The 26984-nt window shown below is 40.1% G+C and overlaps 1 protein-coding gene across 3 annotated transcripts in view; it reads left to right on the forward strand.

The window, feature by feature from the left end:
• The window catches only part of LOC146611978 (CAP-Gly domain-containing linker protein 4), a 46858-nt gene extending 20184 nt beyond the window's left edge, over positions 1–26674 (forward strand). For 2 of the 3 annotated variants that reach the window (XM_085343497.1, XM_085343496.1), the window contains exons 8-16: positions 5895–6030; positions 6522–6653; positions 11347–11442; positions 12636–12818; positions 12936–13070; positions 15240–15363; positions 20240–20304; positions 20414–20492; positions 20823–26674. In XM_085343497.1, coding sequence (XP_085199623.1) covers positions 5895–6030; positions 6522–6653; positions 11347–11442; positions 12636–12818; positions 12936–13070; positions 15240–15363; positions 20240–20304; positions 20414–20492; positions 20823–21189 — 1317 coding nt within the window. In that variant the 3' untranslated portion in view covers positions 21190–26674. The remainder of the gene's footprint in view (positions 1–5894; positions 6031–6521; positions 6654–11346; positions 11443–12635; positions 12819–12935; positions 13071–15239; positions 15364–20239; positions 20305–20413; positions 20493–20822) is intronic. The other variant, XM_085343498.1, reaches the window with a different exon arrangement.
• The last annotated feature ends 310 nt before the right edge of the window (positions 26675–26984 follow it).

Genomic DNA, 26984 nt, shown 5'->3' on the forward strand with positions numbered 1-26984 from the left:
TAGTTAGTGATGGCTATAGGGATTATGGTAAGGTTGGGCGATTTGCTCCGTAGTGCTCCATCATTTATCCAGCCCTCATAAGGTACCGTGTGTGGGTGAATGCTGAACAGCTGACGTCGTATTAAGACAAAATACTTGCTGCGTCTCTGCTTATTTACCTTTAATATATGATTCAACTATGTGATCCAGTTTTTTTCTTCCTCTGTAAAATCTCTCACTTTTCTCTCCTGCTCTCTCCACCTGTCAGTCCCACCCACAGTATTTCATGTCAAACACCTGGTAGAAAGAGGAGTTAAGGAGACCGTAACTGAGGCTACGCCAATTATCAGCGCCCGAGAAGACATCGTGAACGCTTTCTGCCCATCCCGTGTAGATGTTAGTGAAAATGTTGGGAAGACAATGTTGGAGAAACGTGAACATTTTATTTGTACTGTATAATCTGCAGATTCTGACAGAAATCTGCAAACATCCTTTGAAGCACCGCTCCTCTAAAACAGCAATACGGATAATTATTAGGCTATTTGTAAATAACAAAATTGGGAAACGTAAAGTCAGAAACAAGTCTTTATATTGACGGCCATCAGTCAAACAGTAGTGTTTGGTCTGGGTAGAAACAGAGCGCGTCGTGTGTGACGTCTTCTTTTGCGCATGCGGGCCGCTTTGAGGGTTCACACTAGAGCGCGTTTACTGTCACATTTTATTTGTAGTGTGAACAAGCAGACAAAAAAATCAGATTTGATCAAAAAATCGGAATTGAGCATCAAGACCTGCAGTGTGAACGTAGCCTGAGTGTCTCTGCAAATGCACAGTTACATTAAGCCTTAGCTTTAAAAAATCAGTCCAGCAGTCAGAAATATCCTGCTATTTTATGATGGGTTGCTGTAGCCTCTCTACACACGCATTCATTTCAGAGCAGCACAGAAGTCGGGGTGTGAACCTGTGTGCGTACCCAGGCACACCTGTGTTGCTCGTGTGGTTTTGCAATATGTAATTATAATGAGGCAGATTCAATTTATTATAATACTCATATTAATTTAAAGCACAACTGGAGAAATTAGATTTTTAAAAATAGCCTTGACTGGCGTGCTATCGCCGCTCATTTTGAAATAAACGTCTGTCAGCAGAACCCAATTGGATGGTGCTGCTTAAGTGGATACACATTAACACAATACTACCACCACCACCCCAGTTAGTAATGGTATTGGTTATTGGAGATTTCTATGCCAATCAGAGAATAGAACAGATTGGCCAGGCCAAGGTTATTAATATCTGTGTACCAGTAATAAATGCACATATAGAATCTGTATTGCATTTACTAAGCAACATCTCCATCAATCCAACAGTCCAGGTCTTTATAGCATGGATCCTGCATCACATTAGTGCCATGCACCGGTGCCGTAGTCCATTGTAGCCAAAGTTAAGAAGCTTTGGTTACATTTTCAACCAAGACAAAATAATTTCCAGTTGCTAAGCAACACCATTTGGGAATCCATCAAGCACTCTCGGTTATGGCCATCAGATCACTCTGGCACATCATCAACATTCATCTGAGCACGTTCATCTCCGGTGCCTGGTATCAGTATTAGAAGTTTTACAAATGCATGTGCTCATGTTCTTTGTCTGTGAGTCATTCTTTTCTAATCACCGACTCTTACCCAGTCCAAGTTCACAGGCGGCAGTGTGAGCCGCACTGGCTGTTTCTTTGTAGAAGTGAGAATGTCTGAGTTCAACTGTAAACGTAGCAGCGCTGTAATTAAAAGCATTTATACAAAATCTGTTGACTAGTCACAGTGTAATTATACTTAGCATTTAAAAAATGCCCTGTCCTCTTTAGTTATTTTTTTGGTCATAATTCTAACACATACAGTGTAACTATAACGCAGCTATACAGCACACTGCATTAAGATAGAAAAGTATGGATGTTGAAGTGTGGGTGTGAGGAATGACAGATATATTGTGGGAAGGCATTAATTGGCAACAAATTGTCAAAGTACAGAAAAGAAAAGAAAAAAACCCATTGTCTTCATGATATAAAGAATATGTGGTGAAGAGTACTGTACAAGTAATGTCTAAAGGAAGAGGGGAAAAAGTGCAACAAACCACCAGTTTAGGTGATTAATAATGGCAAAGCTGTAACAGTATGACACATAACATCACTGTATAATAAGTAAAAATAAATATACGGATGCAGTTAATTCTTAACCAGTTAAGTAAGGCAGTATGGCAAAGATGCATGTACAGATTTTGGTCCTAAGGGAGAGGGCAAGAGAGTAATGGCATAAAAGCTCTGAATTTCTGTATTGTTACCATTAGCTCTGCAGTGTTACTCATTAGCCTAATCAGTAACCTTGCAGTTTTGTAAAATAGGATTCATGGTACTGTGTTGGTTTCAGTTCTCATAGCTCTTTGGTTCCTCACAGGGAGAGTCCATGGGAATTCAACATCCAAAAAGCCAGTAGCACAGCCTGACAGTGATGATGCTGTGCATAGTTGAATGTTGATTGGTTAAAAAGATGGCTTGGCTTGACCAGGTAATGCTGAAATAAAGACATATGAAACATCAAAGACCGAAAAAAGCACTGATGGTTAAAAAGGACAGTTACAGCAGTTTCAAATTGCTACAAAGAAGTCGTTTTTTCTTTTTTTGTGTGTACGCGTTTTCATACTTTGGCTCGGTCGCGAGAACAAAGTACTAAAAAAAATCCACATTTCTTTTAACATTGTACAGTCTCCCAGTGACAGCATGTGAATACGTGTGCACAGCACCTACAGACTACCAATGCAGGACCATGCTGGGACCTTAAGCCATGTGCAATCCTTTTGAAATGAATCACACTTTTATAAGAAGGGTATTTAGCCCCATAGGTTAAATACAATTCATTTTTCTAATTGAGTTCATTGCACTGTTCAGCTCTGACAATTTGCTACATGGTGTCTCTGCTCTAAAATTAAATGAGGACCCCAGAAATCTTTCTCTTTGTGCTTTGTGTTTTAATTTGAAATCATCGGGCTGACAGCATGGGCCCAGTCCACCTTATGTGACCTAACAAAGCAGGTGAAAGACACTGAGTGCAGTGCCATGGGCACAAATTACCTTACTTTATGGCAGTCATAGGTAATTCAACATCACTAATACTTAATAGCTTTTCCATTTTTCTTCCCCGAAGACAATTTTTTTTGACAGTTATGGGGTCTGCTCTGTACTTCTGGAACTGCATCCATTTCTCACACAGAGTATTTACTAAGTTTCTTTGTCCTCATGCTGAAAGAGTGTCGCGTGAAGACGACCGGAGTAATGAAAAATGGCAAACAGTGATATATCTAATAGAAGGAATTAAATTGAGCTTTGTTAAATGGAATATCCTTTTTACTGCACTAAATCTCAGGAGATCTGTTTCACAAACCATCCGTGTAAGCCATGACATTATAGCTGATGTGAGTTGCACGATTTGTAAGTTAAAACTCTTCAATTACCTCTTGCTACCTATTACTCCTTTCAGTATTACCTCTCTGCAGACACCTAACATCCAACATGATTGAAAGTAATGAAATTTAAACAGTAATGAAATTTTTGCAGTGACACCTAGAGCTGGGCGATATATCGAGTTTTTAAAAAATATCGATATATTTTTATACGAGATATAAGATCTGACAATATCCTTTATATCGATATAGTCTATGTTACGTTATAATTATACTTGCGGAGCCGCAAGTTTGCCTCTCTTTCGTCCACTTCCGTCTCTACGCAACGTTACTCGGCCTCGCCTTCACTGAACACAACTCCCCCTCCTCCCCCATCGCTTCACCTGCAGGAAGCGACAAGATGGACACGGCAAATCTCCGTTAACGAGTTACTGCGCATCGCCCGTGCGTGGGGCTGGACGGCGTCAATGTGTTAGCTAGCTAACCACGCTAACGAGCTAACCACGCTAACGCCATGCAGCCCAGAGGTGCTGCACGGACTAAAATCCTTTCATTTTCTCAAAAGTTGACAGCGCGCCTAATGTATGAATTCTGGTTGTGCTTGATGGCCGCGAACCGATTTTATGTGGAACACGGCGCTCAGCAATCTGTCAAAAATGTTTTAGTACGACTTTGGTAAGCTACGGAGCTGCACCGCTTGATGGATTGTCGGAGGATTACGGCTGAGCCTCGCGGAGTGATACGTACTGTGCTTCAACGTAATATTACCCTACTGTGTATAAGGACCATAAATGGCACCTGTTAAGAGACGTGGTTGCGAAGCGGATTTCAAACTCCAGGCTGTCAGTCACGCAGTACAAGTTGGGAACAGAGCAGCTGTGAAATCTGTCTTTGTTATTGTGCTCAGCGTCTTTTAGTTTACATTTTGACTGCACAATTGTGAGCTTTTTGTTATGCACAAAAACAACATTGTTTTCTTTTATTTATGGAGCATTATTATTTAATAAATACTCATAATTTATTTTTGAGTAAATTTTATGTACATCTGCTCTATGTTAATAAAAGTGCCTGTGTGACATCTGGGACACAGCTTTGACTAAGAACTCTCTTCTTGTTCTTACTTTATGGCTTTAAAAAAATATATCGAGATATATATCTTATATCGCCATCCAGCTAAAAAATATCGAGATATGAATTTTGGGTCATATCGCCCAGCCCTAGTGACACCTTTGCCCTTGCACAAATAATCTTAGACTTCATAAGTAAAGTCAGTTTTATTTAAATACCCCTATACTGAATAAATGTGCCCAGTCTGTAAGGCACACGATACCCTTTATGGCCCCTTCTCATAACCCTTCCTCATTGAAGAGGGAGTAATGAGTGTGCTCAGACCTCAAACTCACTGAAAAACAAACTTGGTATTTAAAGTGGTGCTGTTGAACTTTTTAAAAAAAATAAATAAAAAAATGATGTAGGCCCCATTACATCAAAAAGATTTGTAGTCATTCTTTAAATAACTCCACTTTTATGAAAGATATCTTAAAAATTGACTCTTATTAGATTAGGGAGCACCTTTTCCACTCTAAGGGCTCATGAGTTAAAATTGTACAGTTTTATTAGGCCACAGGAGAGATCATGCTGAAAGAGTCGGTGTTACTGAAGTCCTAATACTTTTATGGAAGTGTGAATTTGTGAAAATAACCTGCAAACAGCCACTTGAGTCAAAGATGTCTGAATTTCTTGCATTTGTCTATGCAAGTAAACCCAAGCTTTAAGGTTTCTGACATTTACCATTTGATGAGTTAAAGTCGGTGAGTGTGGGAAGACCGTTAACATAAGTGATGTTGGCTGGCTTTAGTGCCCAGTGGTATTGATGGCAGTAGTTTATTGTGTAGTGGAGAAACATTAGAACAACGACCTCCAGCTCTTCAAACTCATGTCTCATATTTGCAAACTGTAAGTAACTCTACCATCCGGGATTTTACAATGTGCTTCAAAATGCATAATTTCATTTCAGTTTACTGCTGATTTTCTGTCATGACCAGTTTCTCTGTGAACACCAGATTTATGGTTCTTCGGTCTATGATAATGCAGTGGATCTGGCAGTATACTTAATCACCTGTGGGAGCTTACTGTTTTAGGACTCAGAAGTAAAAGCATTTGATTAATCGCCTCTTCTGATATTCTTAATGTGTACACACTGATGTACACAACTAGCCACCTTCTATTGCCCCTGTTCTTCTTTTTGAAGGCTCCTACCACTATAGTGTGTGTGTTGTATGCTTTTCTCTAAGGCCGTACCAGGAAATACTTTGTGCCAAGTTGTGTGGTTTGCTAATCAAAACTCGTATCTTATCTTTAAGCCAGTGCTCAGAGCTGGTTCCAGTTCTTTTAGTGAATGTTTTGTTTCTTATTGATGTTTTCCATATTTTCTATTTGACCTCCTGTGGTACATACATTTATTAACACAGGTTGGAACTCTGCGGTTCTGCGGCAGCACCGAGTTCTCCGGTGGCCTGTGGGCCGGAGTGGAACTGGACAAACCAGAGGGAAAGAACGATGGCTCGGTAGCAGGTGTTCAGTATTTCAACTGTCGAAACAAACATGGTAGGTCGCGCCCGGTGCTTGAAAGCAAAAACAATGACACACAACTGCTCCCTTATTTAGATTAGAAACTTGGATTACCAACTGTTTAGGCTCTAAAAGTGTAGCTTTTATGTTTTGAGCCCATATTAAATAGTGTAATAGTACAAAGCAAACTTGAATGATCAAACAAGACTTTTTTATGTGTTCTCCTGCATTCAGACATGAGCAGCAACACACTGACTGCAGTTCACATAATAGCATAATCGTTTCCTGGACCTTTTAAATTGTCTGGTCAGTTTTTCAGTGGCGTCTGATCTAACCATAGGAAATAAGATTTGACCTTTTGGCCAAATGTCCGTAAATTCATTCTGTTTTCAGCACTTAAAATGTGTCCTGGCACAGAAAATCTCTTTCATGCTGCCCTTTTATGTATTTAAATTATCCTCATTCTGTGTCTCGTCAGTGATGATATTCTTACTTGGTTATGCTTAGAGCCTTTTCTACTTTTATAGGAATTTTTGCTCCACTGTCCAAGATAAGCAAACCTTTGGAAAGACATAAAACCAGCACTACAAAGAAGTCTACACCCGTGCGCCCCCCTCGTCGCATCGACCTGTCTCGGATTACTTCCAAGATTAACACAGGTGAGAAACAAGCGATAAAGTGTTACTGCTAAATTCAGATAATCAATGTTGGGTCTGCAGTGCGCTTGATCTTGTTTATACAACCTTCTAATTTGTAGATAGAAGTCACAGGAGTTGAATGACGTGTCTGTTGAGCGAGCTTTGGTTTGTTTGTATGTCGTTCTATGGTTATATGGTTTTGTTCCTACGACTGAAGTTGTGCTCAGGTCCTGACAGACCTCCTTAAACACTGCGACAAAGACAGTGATGGTAGCGTTGTTTTTGAAATTAAGTCTTACCTCAGGATTTCTGCCATAAAATACTCTAATAAAAAAGGCTTAAATTGATCAAAACCTGAACTACAAAGATGGGGAGTCTGACTAGCTGGGTGAGCCCTGGGGCAGGTGTGTGTGTGTGTGTGTGTGTGTGTGTGTGTGTGTGTGTGTGTGTGTGTGAATGTTTATTAGAGCAGGTGAAAAAGGTTTTACAAGGGCAGGCATTTCCTCATGCCACAGGTACTAATCTACAGTCCCCTGGATACTTTATTTCATATTAAAAAAATCAACAGAACAGTGCTAACTTCATAGAAAACAAATATTTTCAAATGACAGCATTAGTCATTTACACAGTTCCAAATACATTATTACTGAAGCCACTGACATTTCGGAACCCTCTTACTTTAGGGGGTTTAGAACAGTTGAAACTGACTTCATTGCTACTCCATTGTTTCACTAAATGAAATGCACAATGTGATTTTGGTGATTATAATCCTTCTCTGTTATATGACTAATATCATAAACATTTAAAAGTAAAATATATTTGCAAATGGGAGTTTAATTTTTCGAAACGTAGAGGTAATAACATTCAGCAGCAGCATAATATTGCTGCTGCATTGACACTAAGCATTTATTTATTGGCAGATTTTGATCTATTAAAGACTGAAGGCAAAAACTAAATTGAATTCAATAAAGGTGAAAGACTGAGGGTAGTCAAAAAAAAAAACTGCAATCAAGTCCAACAGCTCAGAGTGAAGTTTGGTTATTATAGTGTAGTTTCAGATGATGGTGCCCCTTTGTTGTGGGACCAGATGATTGCTGGTTCGTAGATGGAGCCCCTGGTTTAAATGATCCAAAAATCGAAGAAGTGGTGTTTCTGTAAAGAGAAAAAAACAGGTGAGCTTTAATGTTAGTTGTATTCATGGGTTGATTAGTCAGTTAAAGTATTTGAACATTATAGTTTTCATCACTTAAGAAAAGTCAGAGCAGAGTAGTAATAAAGAGGCACTGTCAAGTTGTCATAGTTGCCTCCATTAATATTTTCTTGCCAAAAAAGAAAAGCAATCCATATGTTTATTGGCTTTGCTTCTGTTTAGTCAAATATTTACTTGTTGTTTTGTAGATTTTGTAGTGACACACTCATTCAACATCCAAAATTGATGCCCCTACTGACGTGAGCACCTTTTAGCCTACTGTGGGAGAACTAACTCACCCCACAGTGTTCAGATGATGCCATCAGCTGCAGATATCACTTCAGCCTCTCTTTTGTGCTAAAAAATAGTCCTTCTCAACGTTCCTACCTGGTATGAGCCATGCCACTACATGGATGGATTTATTGCATCTGTGCTTTCATAGTAATCTTATTAATCTTAATCTGAATAGCTTGAAAAATGGATTCGGAACCAGTGCCAAAGGATAAGGCAAAAATTGCTGACTGCTGACATAACTTGGTGCTCTCAGTCTTCGGATGGTTCCTTACCGTTGACATTTGCAGTAAATGCGCTACACCATTGTAAAAGCTGTGTCTTGGTATGGTTTTTGGGTTTTGCTACTCATGCGGCTTATAGCTGTATTGTTGTGGGTGGTGTAATACTCAGAGGTTTTGAAGGCCACTTGAACTGGACGTGATTGGAATTGCAGACCTGAGAGGCCTTTAGAATTCGGTGATTGATAGTCCAATTAAGCAGGATTTAATAACTATGGCATAGACAGGCTGGATAGGCTGGCAGCCATTCATCACAAAGTGCATGTGAGTGTTTTGTGTACCATGCAAGGCATGTGAGGCCATGTGTGTCTACAGCTTCATACAGCCCAGAGAACTAGACTAATTTATGACCACACACTTAGTTTTCAGGGCTTTGTCGAGCCACCTGTGTTACTGTCCCATTGGATCTGCAGTGCAGGCTGCTGGCTCGTGTTTATCTATAGATTGAACGGGTCTTTGTGGAACTGCCTTGTCTCGCTAACCTGGGGAGACAGACACGGCAGAATGCCAGGCTGGCCCCTCTTGGAGTGTGTCAACTGTAACTCAGGCCTCAAAGGGTGGTGAGAACATAGACAACTGCACAAAGCCACCTCCGCTTAATTCATAAAGCCTCAGTCTGTGCTGCAGTCTGCCACTTGAAGTGAATGCCACTATGTGTATGTGGAAGGGATAGATAGCTCTATCTACCAGGAGGTCCCTGCAAGCTAAAGGTCAAGTGACAAGAAATGTTTGGTATTCTGAGTTGGAATGTAGGCTCTTCTCTGCAGTTCAGAGGAAAGACACAAACTCTGTCTCTGAAGGGAGCATTTCCCAGCTCCCCCTAAATGTTAACTGAAATGGCAATCAATAAATACCAGGTTGATTTGAGATTTTTCTAATGACTTTTCAAAGAGCAATGTAAAACTTAAACACGGGCGTCCTGTTGGTGACTAGAAAGAAAAATGAGACAGTTTTATGTACCTGTTGAATCCTCATTAGAAATTAAATGTGTTTATGCACAGATGTTGGTTGATATTGTCTATTATAAACAAAGTCCCTCATGTTGGTAATATCCATACAGTCAGTTTTTAGTTTTAAAAGCCTGGAATTAGACTGTCAAGCCCCTGCCTTCGATTACTCCCTCATCCACAGTACACTGGATCCCTACTGTATGGCTCCTTATGCTCACAGGGGGGGTCGTCCCAAGTGGCTCATTTGAGCTGGGTTTGGCTGGGCTCAGGGGGGAAGGCCTGACCACCAGCCGGTCACCAACAAGCGCACCCTCCAGGTCTGACTCCCTGCTGGGGCTGGGGTGTTTTTCCCCTGCCCAAAGTGTCTAGTTGCCTTTTTTTTCTCCTGCATGCATGTTTATTCCTTCTGGAATCCCTAGACGAGGTTTTTCAGGTGTATCCAACTGGAAAGAGACCCCTGGACACACACAAGGACACACTAGAGGGATCATGTCTCTCAGCTGACTTAGGAATATGTTTGCATTCCCCTATCAGAGCTGAGGGTCTGGATGGGGAGGTCTGGAAATCTCTCCTTAGGCTGCCACTGTGACCCAGGCCTTGATAAGCAATAGAAAATGGATATGTGGACGGAGAGCGGTGTATTCATTATGATGATATTTTCTCAGACGGATACCACACCATAAAAATAACAAAGTGTTGAATAAAGAGCAGATATATTTAAAGTCAGCAAACGATATAAGAGGCTTAAAATTACAGTTTGTTGCTAAAAGGTTGTTAAAACACAATTACACGTACTTCTGCAGGAAATGCTGTTTTTCTGTGTTGAATCGGTCTAAGATTCCTTTTGAAGTTCTTTGGTGTTCACTGTCATTTAGGCCTTTGTGTGCACACAAGTGCTTGTCTCAGCATGTTTGTCTGTTTTTTGTTTGTTTAAAAAATAATAATTTGATTGTGTGTTGCAGTAAATGAAAAGTCAGCTTCAGTATTCATGTATCATTTATACTCTGCAATGTCATGCTGTCCCGTATTTGCATTTCTTCACTTCCCTCCGCGTGCCTTATCTTTTCAGTGTAGCATTTTTGGCTCTGCCTTTAACGCAGTGCTGCACTGTGTGTCTTCATAGACTCCTCATTTAAAATTCTCCTCATTTAAAATGCTCCTTATTTCCTGTAATTTGTTAGACTTCATAAACTGCCCTTCTAGGGCTCAAATCAACAAAACCAAATCTTGGTCGACTGAAATCTTACCTACTCTTCAACCACTTGATTTACCATCGGTGAGGGTGGGTGAGGAAAAGTTCACGCTTGACTTTTTGGTTATTTGTTTGAACAAAGTGCAGTCACACTAGCAACCAGCAAACTAATTGACAGCTGGTGTCAGTTTGTTTGGAGCGGACTCAGAGTACACGTTCAGTTCATTTAAACACTAATTAAGCAAGTTTTGGCAAGTTCACAGTTTCAACATCGCTGCCTTTTTTTTTTTTTTTTTTTCTTCTCCCTTTTGCGACGGTAGATTATTCGCCCTGCTGCCAGAAGTAATGTGGGCTATTGATGCACCACTTTTCTCCACATGGAAGTAACACTGGCAGCCGAAAATGAGAATTTGGTTGGATAAGAGCATATCAACCGGTCGATCTTGAGACTACAACCCCGTGTGTTTTGCACAGGGTTTGCACAAATTGACCCGACATTTGTCCATTTGGAGGGCTGCTTTACATGCAAAGAGCTCCGACTTTGTTGACAAAGTTCCACCTATGTTGTTTTCAGTATAAGTGCTTTTTTTGGCAATCAGGTTGCTGAGGCACGCCCTTAAACGGATACAGTGTGACACCAGTGCAGATTATTCAGTCAGATTGATGGGTTCCTTAGTTCAGCCAATTTAACCTGTCTGACTAGACAATCTTACTACAATTTCCAGCTGTCAATATGGCTTTTATTTACCAACCTTGCTATCTGATGAATAATGCTCTTGTGTCTCTTTTGTGTGTGTGTGTGGGTTGAAAGGTTTGTCTCCTTCTGTTAAAAACACACCTGATAATCAAAAAAGTGCATCTGGTCCTCATCAAGACACAGAGGGCGACACCTCAATCGTAAAGACAGGTACTGGAGTTATAGCTGAGCTGGCTTTAATGCACTTCCTATCTGAGAATGTAGTGTGGGGATGTATTTGAGCTTTAGCAGAAGCTGGGGGAATTGTTCAAATCCCGCTTCCTCATCTGTGTCTGTACACCTTAATACTTGAATCCAGCATCCTAATCCATCTGTGTCAGTGTCTCTTTAAACAAAGTACTGCCCATGTGAATTAAAGCGATGCTTTTAATAAACAATTGTGTATAATGCATAAGCAAGTGCTGCATAAATTCCTCCATACAGTGTTCTCTGTGCATGAAGCATGCACACAGAAATGACAGAAACAACAACTGTCTTTTCTTTTTCTTTTCTTTTTCTCTTTTTAAAATCAGTGCTGAGACAAACTACCCAAGGCTGACAATTGAAAACAAGTTTTGGGAAAGGCTGACAAGTTTCTCTAACATTTCTTTCCAGGTTTCAATTACTTTGTAGCTGAATCTTCCCTTCTTAAAGCATTCTGGCACTGATTTAATCAATTAGCTTCCAAGAGTTAATGAACTAATGGCCTGTGAAGGTCTGTGAAAGTTAAAAGCTTAATGAGGTCCAGCGTCCAAATAGCTTCTTAAGAGCGAAATCCGGCATCCTCGTCTTCCATGTCATTCCCCAGTGTTGGGCGGGGATTAGCATGTTGCCCTTTAGTTGGAGCTTGGTAATGGTACATGCAACTGCAGAAGACTGAGCTCATTTGATGTGTGCTACCTTAGATTGATGTGACGCAGCTGCTTAGTTTTTAGGCAAAAATAAATAAAAAAATAAAGTGGTAATTGCCAAGATCCTGCTGCTGTAGGCACTGTCACACTTGAAAGAATAAAATGGAAAATGAATAATAGACTGAGCTTCATTATCTCAGTGGCATTAGAGTTACTGATATAGGTCCAAATGGAGGGATGGTGGATTCATTATTAAGAGGAGAAGCAGGCATTTGGTGCCGTGTGATTTTTAGATAAAGTGGATAATAATGTAGACAGCTAATGTCCCAGCTAAGCCTAGATGCAACAGTTGATAAGCCATTTTGATATATGAGTAGCGTGTGTGTGGCAGTATGGCTGTCTTGGTGTGAATTAATTATTAATGTGAGCTATTGAGTTTGCTTTGGCCATTTCATTAGATTTTTTTTGAGGGGTTCCTTCTCTTATTTTCTTGTTTCTGCATTGCACCCACAGGCATCCTCTCCCGCTCTCTCTCCTCTTCGTCGTCTTCCCTGGACTCTAGACAGGGACCGGGCGCTCGACCCCGTCCGCTGCCCAGGCAACGGCTTCCTGCCAGGCAACGAAGGGAGCGTGTTTCCCCGAGTCCCAGAATAACACCTTCACCAGCCCTCCGCTCTTCTGCTGGCACCACTGCAGGTCTAATAATCTCATAGTACTGTATTTCATGATTTCCCATCATTAAGCAGACTCAGCCGCGTGAAATTGAGAGAAATGATGATCAAAGCTAACAAATGGTTTTCCTCTTCCTCGCAGGTTTTCGAAGCCGAACCCCCTCAGGTAGCAGCTCCCTGTGTGATGGCTCTGAGGTGCGCCTCGGGGAGAGGGTGCTGGTGGTCGGTCAGAGAACTGGTGTGGTCCAGTTCTACGGAAAAACCAACTTTGCTCCAGGTCGAACACATTTTCTCAAACACATGTGCTCTACATAAAAGATGGGTTTAGTTTGTATTTTGTGAGATCGCAGTTCAGCAAAATTATTAAAGGTAGATATCATTTAATACAACATTCATTGTTCGTCTTCTAAATTATAAACCTGTTAGCGTCATAATAAATGATAAAGCAGAGCATGATTTACAATGTGGCTAATTTGTAAGTGACAAGTCGCTGAGCATACAGTGTCCTTAGTTTCTCAGTCCAACCCATCCCTGGATGGAGGCTTCAAAGCAGGACTAACCAGTGGATGATGTTATGATGAGGCTATTATTCAGCGTTTGATGCTGGCATTTATCACATCAGCTGCAAAGCACATTAATCACATTCTGATATTATTAAGAAAAATGTCTTTCTCAGCTTATTAACTCATCAGCTTTATTCACAAATTGTAAGATGTAAATTAGTGTGAACTTTCCAGTGTAAATGATCAATATTCTCAATCAATGTTCCTGTGGTGCGAAATACCTTCGCTGTGTCAAAGGTGACTGGCATGGCCAGGATGCGCGCAAGATGTTGTGTGGTGACACTGCCACGACGCATTAGCTGACGCATTTTATAGAAGCCAAGTCCGCCTGTTTAGGTGGAGAGGTTGAGATGCTCGCTTTGGATTTTGGATTTAAATATAATGTCAAGGTTTTTATTTATTTATTTATTTGTTTTTTTTAAACAATTGGCTTTATTTGACATGGGTCAAATGCAAAACATCACTGCAGTGACTCCAAAGGATGCCTTATTGAAAATAAAAGCTAATTAGAAAATGCAAAACTACAATAACTTGGGTGTATTGGATATAGACAGGACAGTTGATAAAAGTCTCATTATTGTGGAATTTCCTTAAAGTACCTTAAGTCAGTGGCAGTGGTATTGTGCTTTATGTTGTGCAGCTTTTCTTTTCTTTCAGGCGACAACAGTAAACATTGCTACACTGGAATCCATGTATATGAATGAATTATAGCATACTGAGGAAAACGTGTGCTTGGAATTAAATAATGGAATTAAGTAGAAAAAACTTTTTGGGTACATGACACCTTGAATTTGGAAAGAACTTTAACAAAGAAATCTTAAAAGCTTTAAATATTAATGATCCTTTTAATAAATCATGTCTGTCCTTACTTTGCTGTTTTCAGGGCAGTCATAAAGAATTAAAGTTACCACAGTTTTCTTTTGTTTAATGTGCCTGTCCTGTATAGAAGTGATATTCTGGTATTTTTAGTGAGTAGTTTGGGATAAACTCATTGAAACGCAGCCAAAGAAAGGACAAGAGTTGAGTGTAAACCTAACATGATGGATAAAAGACCACCTGTTCAAAAATTAAAACCAGAGTTTTGGGGTTTCACAGTGAAATAACATGAATAAATGAACCCAATCAAGATGGAGCAGTTTTGCCTTGAATTGCTGAACTTTTGGGGATCTTTTGAGAACTCATTCTCTGCAGATGACTCACATGGACAAAGATGAAGATAAATTGAAGTGAAATATCGCCTCTGCCGAATGTCCTAATTTAGGGCAAACTCTCCTATTTAGAGTTTTCCAATATATTGTTCCCAAATGGTGTACTGTGAGCTAGGTGTAGTGATTTTGTCAGTTAAATATTATTATCATTATAGCTATTAAAATGAAATAACAAAATCTTATTTTATCACATTTGTACAAGTCGGACATCCTCAGGAAGATGGATTTGTGTGGAGATAAAATCACACAAAACCAGGAGGACTTACTGTAAAGCTCCCTGTTTTATGGCGTCAGCTGAGCCAAGAATGCCACTGGGCAGTAGACTGATGTTGGGTTGAGTTAAATAATGCTAAAAGCAAATTAAAGAAACACTTGGAAACCAAATATCCTTCTTGGAGAAACCTTGGCTACTGTAAATAATTGTATTTGAACCACAGGAAGCAAGAACATTTGATTTTTAGGAAAGCGTCTGTAACAGGAGCCGAGTAACCAACTCCAGCAGAAGCAGCCTCAGGGGCAGCCAGAGAGAGAAGCTTATATCTGGTAAAAGGTCATTCAGTCATTTTTTAAGAAGTCATTTGGTGTCGCCAGTCTAAAATTATGTTTTTATTGTAAGGTGTGTTGCTCATTTATTAATATGCCTCTTGACACTGTTGATTTCCGGTCTCTGTGCAGGACTCTGGTTGGGCATCGAACTGGACAAGCCGAGCGGTAAAAATGACGGGTCAGTGGGAGGAGTGAGGTACTTCACCTGCCCACCAAAACATGGAGTCTTTGCTCCTCCGTCTCGCGTTCAGAGGTGAGTCTGGAATCTTTAAGGTAGCTTTTCTTCTCAAGATTAACGGTCCCTTTTTGGTTTTTGCCAGTGGTCATTCGAGGACTAAAAACAGATTTGTCAAAGAAGAATGTTTTTCTAAATGATTAAAAACTTGAGAGCAGATTTGATGGTATGAATTTGGCAATAGACCCCAGAAACCCAGAGGTTGCATTTCATTTCTTTCATCAATACATTTGAGTGCACTAATGAGCTCCTTTGACAGTATCATTTGTGTAAGTACTGACATATTTGATTTTGCCCTCTGTGCAGCTAACAGGGCTTCTCTGAACTGGTGATTAACTCGAGTCTGAGTCGTCAAACGCGAAGCCCAAGGCCCTCTCCCTGCATGACTTCTCTGTTTAATGTTTCACCTAGTAATGAGCCAGATGCCATCATCGCTGCTTTTAAATATTGATTATGGATAATGGATATATAAAGGTGGTTATATTTACCCACCAGTTTGTTGAATGTACAAACGAGACATCGCTTTAAAATGCTGCATTTATTTAAATGCGAGGCAGGTTTTATTAGTGATGCGTTCTGACGCTAAATCCATATTTTACAGCTGAGTGGAACAAACAGAGATCACGAGTTATTTCTAAGTCATATTTAAGAATGCTGCTAAAGTGCAAATGGCCATATTGTCTGAATGTAGTTGTGGTGGAGTACATTGCATTGTTTTTACTGTCGGATAAGCAGCGTGACATGTTTAATCTTCACTTCAAAGTCAGTTGTTTTGTGACTACATGGTTTTATCCTAATGTTTGATGAGCTTTTGGAGTTGTTTGTTCTCGTACCCCTGATTGTCTTTAAAGTTATGGAACAAAGTGTGGGATTGCTGTTCAAATGATCTCACCCATCAGCTACCTCTCTGCACTGTGGGGATGGAAAAGAAAAGTTTTATGTTTTAATATTTGGCAGAGACGGAGAGCGTAAACGATAGAACTCAGTTTGACAGATGGGAGTCAAAACTGCTGCAAACTGTTTTCATTTAGATTCTCAGTTTATCTTTATTCATAAAAAATATTTTTTACAAATAACTTTTACACACAGAAAACAGGATAAAGGTCGATTATGAAAAAAAAGGTTGATGTTGAAATGATGAATTAGACGTGTATTGAGTGAGTTTGGGCTTCAGGGAGGGAGCGGCAAAGACTGCAGAATCTATCACTGTGTTGATATTTCCTATGATGTGATAATGAATGGCTTTTTGTCAGCAAGGCCACTATAACTCCAACTGTGTTGTTTTTTCTCTCTTTTTTCGTATGAAAGTAAGTCTGCTGTGTCTAAAAATATTGATTCTCTGGTTACTTTTTGTTTTACGAGGATCACAAACCACAGTCTCATTAGTTGAAGTCCTCTGCTTTTTGTTGCTGAGCTGTGTTTTAATTCTATATTATAATCTCCTCCCAGACCTGGATTAGGGTATCAGTGAGCTCCTGGACATTCTGTTATACTATTTATTGATTTATTGATACATGATGTTCCAGAGATTCTCATTGGGATTCAGGACTAGGGAATGTGAGGGCTGCTCAGTAGCTTGAGTCCCTTTATATTCCAGAAACTGCCTACAAGCTCTGAGGATTTCATCGTTAACAGCAGTCGGGGAACTGTTGGCTAATGTGGAAGTCTGTGTGACCATTGATGCCTCCCCGGACCATCACTGACCCAGTGTCAAATGATGATCTTACCATATAGTCTCTTTCATGTGTGTGAAACATGTGCACAGTGTGAAGCTGCTCTCATCTATGAAAAGAGCGGGGTACTAGTGTTGGATCTGCCAGTTGTGCTGTCTCATAAGTGCTGTTTGAGCTGCAAGACGTGGGGCACAGTTCCCACTTAAGGAAATTGGTTTCTCATGCCGTGCTCACGGAGTCTGAGTGTGACAGTTTGGTCAGAAAACATGCAGGAGTCAACTGCAGGAGGTCAACTTCTCGGGCTTCCTCTGTTCCTCTTCGCACAGTGAGACTGTGCAGCGAGACACAGCAAACTGCCCGGAGCTGCACTATCTGTGCAACCTGAATGAGCTGCAGGTACTGTCTCACACCTGTAATAACAAGGACACTAGGAAAAATCAATCAGGAAAGATGAGAAGAGGACAATGGTCTGTAGTCACCACCTGCACAGCCATTCCTTTTTGGGCTATTGTCCTGTTGTTGCCTCCGCAGTCGCTTCTGTTTGCACCAAAGTAGGTGAAATTGATTCATTATGGGTTACGCTAACTGGACAGACTGATTTCCCTGAAGTGTAACTGACTCTGTGTTGTATTGTGATGATCAAGTGTTCCCTTAGTTTGTTTTGAGCAGTGATATATCTGGATCAACACATGCTCTAAAGAAAGGGAGTGCCCTGAGTTTATGATACGAGACAAAATAAGAGCATCCTTGTAAAAACAGAATATCGCACAATAATTGTTTCCTGAATCATCTTGGGAATCGTTAGGGAAAAAGTTTAATTACTCCCTCCTGAGAGCGTAAGTGTGTGTAAGGGAAAAATGTACAGCCCTTTGTGGAGCTGCTGTTGTTAAAAAGCAGCATATAAGTACAGTGGAGTGCAGAACAAAGGCAAATTCCACTGGAGGCCTAATTATTATACACAAGATATGCTCCCTGGCATACATACACACAAACCACTGAGTTATTTACTGCATGCATTGTTTTGTGTTTACTTCTTTTTCTTTCTTTTTTTGCAAATTGAATAAAAGCTGTTGACCTTTTTATTGGATGGCTCATTATTAGCACAGTGTGTCAAGTGTATTATGTGTGTCACAACTTGATAAAAGCCATTACACCCTAAAAAGCAGCTGGCATTGGAAATACTAAACATGTTTATTGTAAAGGAGCGGTGAGAACTCATGGACTGGTGATTAAATTAACACATTTAACCTTTCTTTCTGGGAGTAAATGCCACTTATGCTTCATCTCTATGCAGATCTACCATTCAGGATTTGATGTTTTTTTTGCTTATTTCTTCCATTTAAAAGCTGTTTTTTGTTTTGTTTTTTTGGGAGGGATTCCAGCTGCTGTTTTTTTTCCTTGTCATCTTTTATTAATTTTCTTTTCCTTTACTTTTTTCCTCCCTAATTAACTCCAGGGTACAAAGTGTGCTCAGCTAAGCACATGCTTTCCTGCTGTCAAATCAAGAATATCACTTTGTCTCCATCCAGGAAGTTGCTTCTCCTCCTCCTTTCTTTTTCCTGTCAGCAGCTATCACAATCCATTAGGAAGACACCCCCCCCATCCCTCCTCACACACTTTTCCATTTTCCTGTTTTGCTCATGTGCTGTTTGGCACACTGATGTTTAATAGCTTCCAATATTTGAATGCCTTTATAAGTGTTATTATGGCTGTTATTATATAGTTGCTTAAGACAATCTTAATAAGCAAGGTAGTTTATCGTGTCAGGCAGCCAAAGCCTGTTTTTATTTTTATTTTCTTTCCCCATTCAACTCGTTTTGACAGAGGTGGCCATCAAAAGCACACCCACTAAACTGAATGTGTGCTTACATCTGAATATAACCAGTTAGATCCTGATATTTTTTTTTCGAATTTGATGTAATTTATACACTGTTACAGTCGTGTATGCCCACAATAAACATTGCCAAGTTTCAAATAATGAGGTCAGCATGTACAAGTAAACCCCAATTAGCCAAGTGTCTTGATCTGTCTGATGGCAACGAGAGCGAATATCCTTTTATACTAATTTCAGACACAAAAAGCCCCACCAAAGTCCTTCAAGAAGCAATTTTTACCACTTTTCTCTGTGTAGTTATATTGAAATCAGTATCTAAATGAATGTGGAGGAAGCCTCATCATTTTTCTTTGGCCACAGGGATATAGAAAACACATTTATGGAAATCAAACCTGATTTAGAAACACTTCAGAAGTTTGGTGACTTTCTCCCCAAAAAAGGTTAAAAAGCCATTTTGCCACCTGTAAGTTATACTTCTTCTACACACAAACAGTGTCAGCCAAGTGAGTTTTACACTTGACTATAGATTTACACGGAGCAGCAGTAGAGTACAACATATGGGCAGGTGTTTAAAATGAAGCACCTAGCCATACAGCTAGGAAAGAAAAGGTCGCCCTAAAGAGATCGCTGAATTTTTTAGCAACAATTCAGTTTGGGAAATTTCTTCCCTACTAGGTGTTCCAAAAAAATAGTAACACTGCAAAATGGAAGTTAAGGAACCACAACAACTGAGCCCTGAAGTGTTGGAAAACACAACATTACAGTTGGGTTGCAGAGTGTGGAGGCGCATATTAGCTGCAGAGCTCCAAACATCCTCTGGCATTAACATCAGCACCAGAGCTGGGAGCTTCATGCCGTGGCTTTCCATGTAGCTGTAATGTATCAGTACTCAGTACTTTTGTCCACGTAGTGTATAAATGCTTACCACCACACAGCTGAAACTCTACCATCTGTGTCAGTGCAACAACATGGTTGCTAATTTGTTTCTGTTTCCGGATCTAGATTGGCTCTTTGTATGCTTTAGTGTTCCTGAATGATCACATCATTTAGTTTTCTGTCACTGGCTCCACCAGCCTGCTGTTTTTCTGTTTATGAGGGACAAAGTGGGCTTTAAAAGGATAGTGCCCTCAAAGGGAGAAGGGCTAAAACAGCATGTTTTAGACGGTGAATGAGCTCTGGGGGAAGGGGGCTACATCAAGCATCACTGCAAGATAAATAAGGAATGTTTTTAAATTGTGAATCACGCAATGCCACCCTAGTAGGGTCCAAGAATAAAATTAAGGAGCTGGAAACAAGCAAATTGGGGCCCATTTAATGAAAATTGTTTTTATAAACTCCAAAGGTTGTCTCATTCTGGGAAAAATCAGTTGCCTGCTTCTTTTTGCAGAATCCATGGATCTGTTGATTGCCTTTCAGAGCTCACTTCCTCGCGCCTCAGTCATCCTCTAAGTGGTAAGAATTCTGCCTTCATTACAACCTTTGAACTACACTAAATGTGACTTTGCATTTATTATTCTGTGTGTTTGTGTTGAAGCAATTGACTCCTGTTTTTGCCGTGCAGGGACAATTCGTCGCAGTTTCAGCACATCATCGGCCATCGCCACTCCGAAGGAGACGAACAGAAGAAGCCCCGTTACCAGGTGTGTCTGCCTTTCCTGCATATTCCTCGTATTATTTCCTCCCCAAGCTTTCCAGCTTTATCCGAATCCCCTGCAGCAATGACTGAATCAATACTGATAAGAAGCAGTGGTATTAGTCAGCAAAAGGTTCTTTTAAATGGCCAGTGCCTGATTGTGGTTATAATGAGCAAGAGCAGGAAACTGAGAATCAATCCCTCAAACACAAAGCTCCCATGAATCTCCTGTTTGCTTATGATTTATTCTGTCACACTACCTGACTTTTCTCATAAATCTTTCTTACTGTATTTTTTTTGCTGTTTCCACAAACAAAACAAAAATAAAATAAAATAGGAGTCGTTCCAATCCTCACCGCCGGCGTTGGAGCACCCTCAGTGGGGGCAGTGGAAGTATTCCTGGAAGCACCGCAGGCTCAAGTCCCTCTCCAAGCTCTGATGGGCAGGTCCACCTCCACGTGGGCATGCAGGTCCTGCTGAGCAGCGCCAATGAGATGGCAATCATCCGTTACCTGGGCACAGCAGACTTTGCCCCAGGCCTTTGGCTGGGTCTGGAGCTCCGAAGCCCCAAGGGCAAGAATGACGGCTCAGTGGGCGGCCGTCGCTACTTCAGCTGTCGACCCGGCCACGGTGTGCTGGTCCGCCCCAGCCGTGTCACTTATCGTGGCATCAATGGTTCACGCTTGGTGAATGAAACCAGCTGAGGTCTGTAGGACGCTTTCTGTTTATGATCCGCTCAAAGCAAAAAAATTTGGGTGTAAACTTCTCCCTCATTGCATTGTGCTCAATAATGTTTTCAGTCATGTGCTGTTGTAACAGGAATAAAACCAGTTAGTAAGTACTTATTTTTTAGGAATTAAAGGGGCCTTGAAAGCACTTTAAAAAGTTAACACTAAATTCTAAATAGAATTTGTTTTGCAAAATGGGTAGGTGGGTGAGGGGGTCTTAATAAGACATTAAACACTGCACTACTTTAAATGTAATTGCACTGACAAACATTACTAAGATAGATTAGAATAGGATAAAGTGGATGTTCCGCATGTCCGCGAGTAAAAAGGTTTTCTATACCCAAAGCTAATTTTGATCACATCAAATGAGATTTTTATCAGATAATTTAAGAGTCCACTATCTAACCAAAAGAGTGCATGCGTTTGTGTGTGTATGTGCGCATGTTAATTAAGAGCACTTTGAAACAAGAGAGAATGATTGATTTTTACCACGGTCGCTATATGGCTTACAGATAATTGGCGGATACCGAATCTAAACTGAATATTCGCTTTATGAATCAATGAGAATTAAAAAAGAGATTTAATTAAGCTCAGACCTCCATCAACCTCTGTTAAAATACAGCTGCATCAACAGGAAGTGTTTCCTCCTGTGTGCATCAGTGTCCCCCTCAGACTGTCTGTTAATTTGACGCAGACAAATGATGGTTGTATTGTGCTATGGCACAGCAAAAATCTATACCCATCTGACTGTGATTCCATTATGGTTGGCATCATACTGATAACACTTTTAAAGAAGTGATGGTATTTGGATAGAATATGACATGGAATCAGAAGCTGTTCTTTTAAAAAGTGCATTAACTGCAGATGGGAACACACGAGATGAGTGAAAAGCAGATTTTAAAGAGACCTTTCACAATGAAGTTTTATGTATGGTTGCTCTGGACTGTAGTGCTATTTATTCATCTTCGACGTGTCTTTAATGCTTGTTGGCCAGTTTCACAGATAATGGCTGTAAAAGTGTCTCTTAAATAGGATGGAAGTAGATGGCACTTGCCCTGTGATGCTTAAAATGTCAAATAATGTACATCTGAAAAATGCTCTTTCCAGAAATCATTCCAGAAACTGTATAGTAAGAGTCATTCATTCACCTGTTACTAAAGGCTCTTATCTGTGACAGGATGTAAACATTAATGGTGCCCTCATCAGTTAAGCCTGTAATGTTGGCTATCTGCATGCTTTCAGTGACTGGCAAATGTAGAGAAAACAAAGTACAGCATGAGATGACGGCGAGGGTAACGTCTGTCTGTATATCTATTCCTCCACATCGATATACTGCGAGTGCTTAAAATTATTGATGATTATTTGTAAGATGTAAGACCGCGCAGTGATACATGCATACTAAATATTATCCCAACCTTTTCTTTGTTCGGGGATGTAGATCTGTACTGCAAAGACACTGAGGTTTGAGTTGGAAACGCATAATTAAAAATGGTCTCGGATGCTGCTCAACTAATGGAAGAGAATAAGAGTTAATAATATTCATGAAACTGACCAGGTGTTTGCTCATAATTATTACCGAGTGTCCGTATTTTCTTCTTTATTGATGCAGAAAAATACTGTCACGAACAGTGTGCCTCGAGTCCATAATTATACATAATGTGGTATGCTTCCTCATTGACCTGTGCAGCGAAGCACATCCGACACTCGGTAAGATTTAGGCTAATTTAAAAGTTGGCTCATTTTTGTTTAAAGTGGATTGTTTATTTAAATACACTTAATAATAACCTCCAAAACAAAATGACTTGTTTTCTAAAGCAGGTTGCTTTTGCTGCGAAATAACCTAATATTAAAAAAATCTGCCATGCAAACAAATTCGAGTAGCTTAATATGATCCAGCACCAATGTGCGGACGAGTACCTGCTTTTTGTTTTTGTTTGACTGCGTGGCTCTTCAGGAGAAAATGTTCAGTAGGAGAAAAACTAAATCCTTCATGAAACGACTCGCAACAAGATTTGTGAATGTTTTTGACCTAAAAGGATATGCTTTCTGGAAAATGGTGCTGCAGATGCTTTTAGTATTAATTCCGTTGTGTTTAAGAGAACGTGGACATTTCCAAAAGAGACGCGTGCAAAAATGGCAAAAATATCACTACAGGCCACAGGAAAATGTACCTTTCTGTTCTCTCCTTCTCCTCAGCATTGTCTAGACTGGTTTTAGCTGCGCTGTGACAGATTCACATCTTTTATCCGTTGGAGGGAGCATTAAATCTGTCAGAGCTGTCACACTTTCAATTTGCATTATAACCCGAATGTGAAAAAGCTCATTGTGATTCTATACTTTGAGCTGACTCCTATCATTTTTGAACCGTGTAATCTGTTAATGCCAGGTGTTAAATGTGTGAGATTTAAAGAGTGTTAGCAAGTGATCTAAAAGCCCTCTTGAATGTTCCCACCTTTGGTATCTAACAGTAAAATATGATATCATTGCATTTGTAGAGTGATGAATGGAGCGTAATTGTATTTGATGCTTAATTAAAGCAGTGTGACACAGGAAATATGCAATCATCCAGAAGCTTCAAGCGCAGAGTTTACTATCTGATTAGAGCTGTGTGAGCAGAGGAGTCAGCGGAGAGCAAGCCATTGATTGTGCATGTTGAAAAACAGGCCCAGTATTCAGTAAAACACTCGTGTACCATCCAATTAGGGCGTGTATGCCACAGCAGCAGTTGTTGAATCACCAGTGCCCTTTTCTCATTGATCTGTCTGGTCAGGCCCCGTCGTGATTGAGGAGCAGTGGTGGGTAGACACAAGGTTGTCTGAAATACCCACCACGGTGGAAAATATTCCCACTGAAACATTTTCAGCGCTTACAAAAAGCTTCTCATTTATATTAAGACCACCGCTGTGGTGGTTCCTGCAACATTTCAGATCTCATCTTCAGACTGTGGGTGTTTTCTTTAACTCACTTCCCTCTACAAATGTATTTGAAGTGTGTGGCTGTGTGACACGGGGCTTTGTTCTGATGCATTTACATGTTGTGGGTTAAAAAAAACAAACAAAAGAAAAGTATTTGTAAAAATAAATAAAAGTTTCCAATTTGACCTCTTATCTCTTTCCTCTTCTGCTCTTTGCTTTTATTGAGTGTGTTTGCCTGACATTCTCAGATTGTTCACAAAGAGCTGCCTTTAGGGACCCAAAAAATGAAACTGCACAAGCACTTTGAAATGGTTACACGTCTGTTCACTTACCATCCGATTCCACCGGGGCTCATCTCCGTCAAAGCTGAAAAGCCTGGTGTGGAGTGGCATTGTTTGCCAGCCTGGGCACACAAATTCAGGTTTGAATGGGAGTGACGTGCGCTATTATACTGTGATTGTGGAACAAATAGATGTTTGAATGGTTGCATGAAATTGTTTTCAGTGCTTATTGTTGCTTATTTTTATAGTCCGCACACAACAGGGGGGGAAAAGAGGGCAAGGGAGAGGATCCAGTGAAGCAGCGTCTGCCTGTCCAAACCACTGACCGAGTGATGGTTTCAAAGGTGAGAATGAAACGAGACGCGCAGCCATTGTAACTAAATAAATAAATAAATATAGCCAAGTGGTATTGTCAGACATTTAAAAAAAAATACAAACTGAGTGCCAGGAACCCACTTTAGTAAAAAATGTCACGTTTCAAATTCAGTCGTTTGTATTTATTTGGACAAGCGTCTTCTATTGTGGAACTCCCATCGTGAAAAACAATCCCCTGATGACTTAATCTAATATTTATCTCACGCTAATTTAAAATAATCATCGTTGTGTCTGATTTGAGGTAAATGGAGAAGTTGTCAGGTGGGGAATGAACAGTGTGCTTGTGCTTAAGACTTCAGTGGGAGAATAAGGGCATTTTTATCTTATTTAATGTCCATGAAAATGAATTGGTGGATGCAATTTTAACACATTGAATAGTTATTTTTGTCTGAAACATTGTGATGCTTTTGAATCAAAACAATGTTTGTTTTTTAATGTCGGTAAGGTTAATGGAAAGTTGCTTTTTTTGTTTGTTTTTTTGCATTGAACCACGAATGACAGAACTTGAGTTGCAAGATGCAGAATCTGCAGAGGTAAATGGATCAGCTGACAGAGAGAAGCCTGGTTATATCTGGTCTGGTGTTTAATTGCATTAGAACAATTGTTGTTCATCTGTTACCAGACCAATATTTGTAATAGATAAAAGAAACTGTGTAGTAGAATAAACACAAATAGAGCCAAAGTAAATAGAACTCATGAAAAGAGCCTCCTTCGTCACCTTAGGTCTATGGAGGGTTAATGGTCTGACTGCACTGTATTAAGTGGAACAAGTATTTGTTCCACTTAATTACTTCTGATCTTAAGGTTATAACTTATAACTGGTTATAGCAAACACATAACCAAATAAAGGGAACCTTAAATGGAGATAGTGCCGTATTGCTGAACCTCAACTTTATATGCATCCTGAAGGTAGACTGCGTGACAGGAGTCCTCACTTTTACTAAATTCTTTATGGATTCTCTTCTGTTTTGAAAAAGGGGAACAAAGTGCACATACTGTGCTACATTATTGTTGCTATTAGTGCAAGTGCTTATGTAAATGACTTGTAAATGTAAATGGAGGCACTGGAGGCAGCTTGCAGAGAGCTTCAGTTGATGGGCAAAGTTTTGAGAAATGCAGTGATGCTTCTGTTTCTAGCCTCTCTGCATGGTGATGTCTTTGTCGCCTAAAAACATTGCAGCACAAATGCTTTTCATCTTGAATATAGCCTTTTGAAATGATGAAAGGGCCTCCCTGGAGCACACAATGGCGCTGTTTAACTCATGCCCCACTGTGTGAAATACTTGGGCATTAAAGGTGCATGCTTATTTTCAGATAATGGAAAAGCATCAGAAGAATTTGATTTGACTCAGGTTATGTTTATGGAAAGGTTTACCGTTTTGGAGGGTTGTGTAAACCAGTGTAGGATGCTTTTGTTTTTTAGGATTTTGGCTGTTGTCATTTTATGTTAAGTGACATGAGAATGCAGGTTGCACAGATGCATGAGAGATTAAACTGCAGCACAAACTTCTGTGATTGGCTATTACCACAACTAATCATGCAACGAGTCATATTATTTCCCAGATAATTGCATTAAAATGCTCCACAAGACTCCAACACCACAAACACGCTTGATAGGTTGGGTTCAGAGAGTCAGATTAAGTGAGGTAGATCCCAGCAGGTAATAAATTCACTCACTTTACAGCAGTGCCAAAGGAGGAAATTACCTCCTGAGACTAAACTGTTTGCACCGGGGGGGAGGCTGGCTGCTGTAAAGTCATGCATCTTACCAATGTACACAAAAGATGGCCGGAACTACCATGATGTACCATGACATCATCCTATGTCCTTTGGGTCCGACATTTTAAGGGCTTAACATTAAGGGTTGCTTTTTTGTTTGTTTGTTTTTGTTTTGTTTTTAAACCCGTATCTGTTAATTAGTGCTTAGTAAAATTAAAATACTAGAATTTTCGTGAGACTATGAAGCGATACTTTCAAACATGATGGATCACACAACTGGCACAGCTGGCATGTAAGGAATATGATTTGCTATTACGAGCTAATGTACACTGTCAGCTGCACAGGCCTCTACAGTTGTAGGCATGTTTACACTGCAGGGATAATCCTGCTGCGGCCTCCGTGCACCCCGTCGGCTGGCTTACGTACAATAATGACCAGCTCTCTGTACATAATCCATGTTATTACACAGCTACTTTACCAA

The sequence above is a fragment of the Diplotaxodon limnothrissa genome, linkage group LG19 (genome assembly GCF_057381915.1).
Source record: "Diplotaxodon limnothrissa isolate DT_005_m linkage group LG19, D_limnothrissa_male_GT1.1, whole genome shotgun sequence".
In the NCBI taxonomy this organism is placed as follows: Eukaryota; Metazoa; Chordata; class Actinopteri; order Cichliformes; family Cichlidae; genus Diplotaxodon; species Diplotaxodon limnothrissa.